This window comes from Linepithema humile, chromosome 5, assembly GCF_040581485.1.
Source record: "Linepithema humile isolate Giens D197 chromosome 5, Lhum_UNIL_v1.0, whole genome shotgun sequence".
Lineage (NCBI taxonomy): Eukaryota > Metazoa > Arthropoda > Insecta > Hymenoptera > Formicidae > Linepithema > Linepithema humile.
The window spans coordinates 21345408-21352450 of record NC_090132.1 but is presented as its reverse complement, the minus strand read 5'-3'; the positions used below and the strand labels follow the sequence as shown (position 1 = coordinate 21352450).

At 33.2% G+C, this 7043-nt stretch overlaps 3 protein-coding genes across 10 annotated transcripts in view; 2 read left to right on the top strand and 1 right to left on the bottom strand.

The window, feature by feature from the left end:
- Nucleotides 1–1428: 1428 nt before the first annotated feature.
- Nucleotides 1429–3887, top strand: LOC105673761 (transmembrane protein 222). The gene is made up of 6 exons (XM_067355571.1): nucleotides 1429–1553; nucleotides 2166–2324; nucleotides 2530–2773; nucleotides 2928–3138; nucleotides 3213–3343; nucleotides 3433–3887. The coding sequence occupies exons 3-6, from the start codon at nucleotides 2649–2651 to the stop codon at nucleotides 3527–3529; spliced, it is 564 nt and encodes a 187-aa protein (XP_067211672.1). The 5' UTR covers nucleotides 1429–1553; nucleotides 2166–2324; nucleotides 2530–2648; the 3' UTR covers nucleotides 3530–3887.
- On the bottom strand, nucleotides 3776–5769 carry LOC105673718 (uncharacterized). Of its 6 annotated transcripts, none has more exons than XM_012369571.2 (2): nucleotides 5536–5769; nucleotides 3776–4975 (listed from the first exon to the last, which is right to left on the bottom strand). In XM_012369571.2, exon 2 carries the CDS (start codon nucleotides 4953–4955, stop codon nucleotides 4497–4499), a length of 459 nt encoding a protein of 152 aa, XP_012224994.1. In that variant the 5' UTR covers nucleotides 4956–4975; nucleotides 5536–5769; the 3' UTR covers nucleotides 3776–4496. The 6 variants fall into 6 exon arrangements, with proteins under 6 accessions (XP_012224994.1, XP_012225003.1, XP_067211673.1 ...); XM_012369580.2 differs by having other exon boundaries at nucleotides 3776–4955; XM_067355572.1 differs by having other exon boundaries at nucleotides 3776–4958; nucleotides 5574–5769.
- Nucleotides 5770–5869: 100 nt separating this feature from the next.
- HDAC4 (histone deacetylase 4) overlaps nucleotides 5870–7043 on the top strand; it is a 96803-nt gene continuing 95629 nt past the window's right edge. For 2 of the 3 annotated variants that reach the window (XM_067355540.1, XM_067355538.1), the window contains exon 1: nucleotides 6724–7000. The gene's annotated coding sequence lies outside the window, so the exon portion shown is untranslated. Of the gene's footprint in view, nucleotides 6029–6723; nucleotides 7001–7043 lie in introns of those variants that run through there. The other variant, XM_067355539.1, reaches the window with a different exon arrangement.

The following is a 7043-nucleotide window of genomic DNA, read 5'->3' as shown; positions in this document are numbered from 1 at the left end:
GGCTACGTCTTGGCAAACAAGTGAGGCCCATACTTCTGTCTTGGCGTTAAACTGACAATTTTTAGCAGGGCGTATGGGAAATATTAGCTTGGAAAATCCGGACGGGTCCTGGCTTTTCGTTGTAAATTTTCTACGATTTTTCCCAGGTTTTGGTTAAAAAATATCTATCTGTACTTTTCCTAGATCTGGCCGGGTCCGATCAGGGAAAAACCAGTATTTTTATTCTGAACCTTCAGTTAACCTTTTAGTTTATTTTAATGGGGACCCTAAGAACCCCTAGGGACAGAATTCCAGAATAATTTCTAAGAAAAACTGTAGAAACAAGCCTGGGCCTGCACATTTTAGATAAAGAATCCGTCCATGCTTGCCGTCCCCCATTACACATGGGGGTCCAAGTTAAATTTTTGGGACAGATCCAAACTATACTCGGGGAAAAATTCAGGGCCAAACTTTCTTCTAGACCAGATTTCTACCTGGGCGTTCTTGCTGAGATATCTAAAAATTATGCCAGCTATAGATCTGAAAATAATTTTGTTAGACAATTAAAATTTATAACAGAGCACTTAATTTGGTTGATGGAACACAATGAGGTCATATTGCAGCAAAAAGTTCGAATATTCTGATAAATTTTGAAATTGATAAATTTTGATTGTCCAACAAAATTATTTTCAGATCTGTATTTGGTACAATTTTTAAATATTTTAGCAAAGAACGTTGCGAGTTTAGTTTAGCATTCTAGATCACTTATTTCTTTACAATATAAAATTTTAATGCATCACAGTAAAGTTCTAGGCTTGCCAAGTGATATGACATAAGATTCTAAAGCATAAAAATAAATAAAATATACATTTTTGTTTCAGAAAAACTCGTCGTATACGTGCTTTTCGAGTGCAAAATAATTACGAAAATTCGAATTTTAGACTTCTTATTATACAATATATTTTTATAATGTGTGTTTATAATACCAATAATACTACGTCGCGATGTTGTATGTCGCAATGCATCGATGCATCGAAAAACGCAAGCAATATCGAGATTAATTGAGTTGGCTAATCGTCAAAAAGATACATTTACATGTTAGACTAATTTGAATATATAAAATTCGAATTTTACCTGATACATACATATACATATACATATGTGTGTTATGATAAGAGTATATGCAGTATGCATAAACATCTGCAGCATGAAAAACCAAGAAGATCGGTCTTTGTCGCATGTCGCTACGTCAAGTTTTCGCTGAGTTATAGTGTTTTGAAAATTCGGCAGGTGCATCACGCTAATTAGATGAGGATGACACGCATCGGAATGCATGGTATGCCAAAAAAAAACACGCGCGACACGTGCGGCATGCGCAAGAATGCGGAAGTTATTAATGCCATCTAAAATTAGCCTTGGCAAGACATTGACCTATGTGAAATACGTGGCGGACGATCATCTTTTCTCATCGGTCAATTTCGACGTATGTCGGAATCAGTCGGATCATGTGATCAATGGTCGATAAGATTGTCAATCTTTTGCGAAAAAGTGCAGTGGACGAGTGTCATAAATAAGTAAGAGTTTAACACGGTTCTGATAAAGTCAGAATCATTTATTTTAGATAATTAATTTGAAAGATATCATTAATTAATTACAAAATCAAAATTAATTCTTTCGGTACTTAGCATAACAACACGAAATAGTTGTTATTAACCTGATTTGTTAGTTTTATAGGTTAAGGCGGCATGTAGATGTGCACTTTGTGGTTGCAATAAACGTTATTCGAACAGCGTGTTTATGTATAATCTAAATAAATATTTTTTGGACTATATATCAATCTTCTTCGATAGAAAGAATTATCCAGACACAGCATATCCATAAGACGTCCACAGGATATCCCGAAGACGTTTTTAGGACGACAGGACATCCTCTGGATATCCTTTGAATGAATTTTGGATATGCTGTCTGGGTAATGAGATTTTTCAATTATATTTTCTAAAAAATATTTTGCATTTTATGTATTTTTTTAAGAGATAGCATTTTTTATCAGCTATTTATTGTTAACATATTCAATTATTTGTAAATAATTGCTTTTAAAAATGCTTTTGATAATCAGTAAATAATACCTAAATAATAATACCTAATACTATATTAAGTTCTGTTATTAACTCTATATTTCATTATAGATGAAGGAACTAATTACAGAATAGCTAATTAAAAGAATTTGTGAAAAAGATGAATAAAGGATTGCATGATTTGGCTGTACTGTAGGGTGCTATTATCAACACTGGACTTGTCACAGATACAAGAAGACAATAAAGAATTTGTTATTGGAAATGCATATTGTGAGTACCTAGAATTAAAAAAATGGCTTAGAATGTTAAAATATACATTTTATTCATTTTTATATTTTAGAATCTTATAACATGTGGTAGGTCTAGCATTTTAGAATTCACATTTTCTTTATTGCTTAATTTTGAAAACTTACATTTTAAACAAAAAGTGATCTAGAATGTTAAAATTTACATTTTATTCATTCTTTTGTTTTAGTTTTTTTGCTAATGTCTACTTTCAAATTGTCGACATATTACTAGTCTGTTTATTGAGCATCAGCTGTTATAAGCGAAGTGACGCGCTTGCGTTGCACGCTACTGCACGCTGTATAAGCAATGAGGGATCTGTCAGTAGATATTCCGGAGTTATCAAATGATTCACCTGAAATGGATCTCAGCATTCGGCCAGAGAGACAAAGATTCCCTTTTTGCATCGTTTGGACTCCATTGCCTATACTAACGTAAGTCAATCATAATTAAACGCACATCCTAACTATAACCTCATTCTATGTATCTGACATTTAGTAATGAAGTCTGTTAACTGTTATATGTTAATAATTGTAATAAAGTGTAGAAATAATCTGTAAAGTTCTCGAATGGAATTTAACTTTTAAGATACTTTCTGCCATTTATTGGACACATGGGCATTGCAACGTCAACAGGAGTCATAAGAGACTTTGCTGGTCCTTATTACGTCTCCGAAGACAACATGGCATTTGGTAAACCCACCAAATACTGGCAGCTGGATTATACTAAAGCCAAGGGTGGCATACATGGATGGGATGCTGGAGTGGCAGAAGCTAGTGAAATTTACAAAACCAGAATGGTAATAAAAATTATAAATTCAAAGAATATAATGTTTTTATATTGAATGACATGATACTGAATCAATTTTTCCAGCACAATATATGTTGTGACAATTGCCATTCGCATGTAGCAAGAGCTTTGAATTTGATGTCGTACAACAATTCAAGCAATTGGAACATGGTAAAACTTGCATTTTTCATCTTGATTCATGGGAAATACGTAAGGTAAAAACTATATATATGAATAAATAGTATAAATATAATTGTATGTAATTTTTGTTATTGATATCACGTACTAATTATTTTGATTTCAGCTTTCTAGGTTTTCTTAAGACTTGGTTACCTTTCTGCATACTCTGCAGCATATTCTTTTGCATATACACAATTTCATACTCTTCTGCTTTGCATTAAGTCTGTATATTAAGTATAAAACGTAAGTCAATTATAAATTATACATTTAAGATCTTAACTTTGTGCTATTTAATGAAATTTCATAATTAAAAGTATCTTTATATGAAAATACAGCCTAATCAAAATAGTATCAGTTCTTGGCATTGCATCTGTATCAGTTATTAAAATTGTATATAGAACTTAACATAAGATCTATGAGATGTCATGCCAAATTCTGGCAATAAAAAAACGCAATATCTATCCATATTTATAACATATTAAAGTAATTTATTTAGATTAAAATAGTAAAAATTGTTTAATTTTTACAAAATCATGTACATATTGACTATACAAATATAATAAAATTATACGCAAGTTACATGGCTTTTGACAACATTTTGTATCATACACATCTAAAGAAAGTAATTATTTTTATTTATATTATAATTATTATTCAATTTATGCAATTAATATAAGTTTTATATTGCATAATGAACTGCAAAACATCAAACATATGCTTTAATTACATACATAAACACTATGGCAATTTTGGAGATTAAAACTCTCTATCTCCTTAAGCACAAATTACATAAATTAAAAAGTGAGCCGTAAGCGACTATCTTTTCTTTTATATTAATAAATAACTCTGATGAATTAATTTTTAATTTAATTTTTTTAATAATTTAAGACAGATATTTAATATTTATGTTTTAATATTTATTTTTGATTAAAAAAATATCACGTATTTATTTGTTCTTCTTATGTAAAAGATAGAATCGCTTTAGAAGAGGTTTATATGGCAATCAAAGAATCAAACTTAATGTCTATTATGCGAGTATTGTACATGCAGTCACTTGAGAAATATTTCATATTAGATTTTGTTTATTCACCTAACTAAAGGATATATATGTGCGCGTCTAGTTTGATTCTCTAATTCATAAAGCATTCATTTACACTGTCGTTATATTAAAATCAAAGTTATATTAAATTATTCGTTATTCCTACTATCTATTTCTGTAATGACACCTGTCTCGAGAGAAAAATCATAATCATAATTTTGATTTTCTAATCTTTCAACGAAAGACAATATTTCATTAATCCGTAGGCCATCTATCTCCAAGTCGTTGTTCATATTACTTTCCAACTGTCTGCATAACTTAAACGGTACACCGCTTAGATAATGCGGAGCATCCACTTGCTGACTTAGCTTTGGCAAATTACCAGCCGACATTGCGGGATTCATTGGCGTTCCGCCGATGAATGGGTATAGTCCACTAGGATAAGGCGTACCTTGGCCACTTTCACCAACATTAGGTGGCAATGAAGTTCTTCTTTTTTCAATTACTACAAAATCATCTGCCTGACTAGTAGAAGCCTGTTCTTCTTGCTCATCCCTAGAATCGGGAGGTGAATCCTTGTGCTTCTTTTTGCCAAAGAGCCAAGACATCTTCTGCAAAATATATTGATCTAAAAATTTGTCAGAATTCTATTACATCAAGAGTTAATTTTGGGACATGCTTAAAATTTGTATTTCTGATATATTGATCTTTAAATAAAATATCTGAAGGAATGTACGAAAAAATAAGTAACACATTTAAAAAAAGTTAGTATTATTCTATCTATATCACACTACTTATAATAGCTGAAAATTAAAAGTCATTCTTACACAATAGCTGTATAGATACTGTCTAGGTTAACATTCAAATAAATGTAAAATGTCAATATTAGGAAATAATATATGCAATGCACTGTGACATATATCATTGTAAAGCAGCAAATATCAATAAAAATCAACTATTAATCTTGAGAGACATGATAATGCTATCTTTCAAGCTTATAAAGATTTTATGTTAGATTAATTGTTTTCTTGTTTAACGTCACAAAGATACTGCCTTATGTGAAGTTTTCCAGCTTTCAAAAGATTAAATTATCTCAAATTATTAATATTTTCTGCCGTATATATAATAGGGGAATTAAAACTCGTGATAAAATGTATATTTAAAGGGAAAAACATAAAGTTTACTCACATACAAACAATTAAAAATTAAAGAAAAGAGCTAATCACACAATCAATCAACGGTCCACGCTAAAGACTGACCATACTGCTGACGCTTTTGTTAGTTGCTTCTTCAAAAGAATAAATAAATTCGCGTTGAAACGTAATCAGATACGCGATAAACTTGGATAAACTGTTCCACTCGAGTCAGTACGACATACGAGATGATACGAGATGCGGAGTAAAGCGGTGGTAAAACAGTTTACTTATCGAAATAACAAGCTTGTCTGGTATCCCACCAGATGGCCGTTACGCTCATCATACAAACGTTCAAAATGCATTTCTCTTCTATTTACTGTTTATTATCTATTTTCCTCGAAAGATTATTTCAATGCAAAACGCGTGTAACTCAAATGTGCTAAAAATTAACTGTGATGTGATTTTCGCTACAGCGGCCGTTTGCCGCGTTCCCAGACATCGATCTCCGCACGCGGGCCGTTCAGGAATCGCAGTTCGCAATATCGGTAAGATTCTAACCATGTGCAAAAGGCACAGTGAGACACAAACAGACTCGATGGCTGCCGATTGTATTGGCGCGATACTGGATGGCAGTAAATAGACAGGACTAACTAACTAGTATAAAGCATATTAGTTTCAACTAAATATATCGGACAACTATCGACGATACGAAGTTTGCCAGTCTGAATAATAACAACGTTCCACCAGTGTTGAATGCCAGTACTGGCTAATACAACGGCCACGAGTAAATCGTAGTTATGTACATGCCAACTTCAGATACACAGTAGTGGTAGATTGAATACGAGTAACTATGAATAGTCATAGAACGCACACAAAGATTGTGTGATAAATAGGCCAATTGAAAGGGTGAAGGACACGTGGCAATAAATATTACATTCTTTTAAACGTGATCGAGTATTTATAAATAAAAGAACATTTCTAATTGGTGGCAAAGGATAAAGAACTGATGTTGTTTTTCGTAATATTGGTTTTAATTTAATGAAAATACAGTCGAATAAAAATTTGGGAACGAAAAGAAATTTGCATCAAGTTATGATTTCCGCATGACAAAAGATTAAATTCTGATGTTTTTCGTGCCATGTCTCGGCAAAAGGAGGCTCCAGCCGCGCCGTTTGTCGCGTTCCGAGACACCGTCTCCGCATGCGTACCATTCAAGCATATATATACGTAACGTGCACGTATACTGTTTTCGCGATTACGCCGGGCGCGGTAGTTCGACAAAGCGCGTCGAGGTAGCAGCGCAATCGCATTGTTTTTATGTCGTCGCCGTGTTCCATCACGTATGCACATATCGCGAGTCGAAACGCACCGCGCGAGTGAACACGTATCCGGTGAACCGCGACTTCTTTTGCGTCTTTCGTTTTTCCGTTGTTTGGTAGCAGGCGATATCCCCGGTAGCCGTTAGGACGAGTATCATCAACTCGAAGGACAACAGCACCGCGGTGTAGGTGTGGCGGGTAAGTGCGATCAGTCTTACATGTGTGTATATGTCGCGCGGTT

Excerpts from the sequence above, each read along its gene's own strand:
- LOC105673761 (XM_067355571.1), top strand. The coding sequence starts at position 2,649 with ATGAGGGATCTGTCAGTAGATATTCCGGAGTTATCAAATGATTCACCT. Across the intron at positions 2,774-2,927 it reads ACTCCATTGCCTATACTAAC|ATACTTTCTGCCATTTATTG; the intron begins GTAAGTCAATCA and ends TTAACTTTTAAG. Across the intron at positions 3,344-3,432 it reads ATTCATGGGAAATACGTAAG|CTTTCTAGGTTTTCTTAAGA; the intron begins GTAAAAACTATA and ends TTTTGATTTCAG.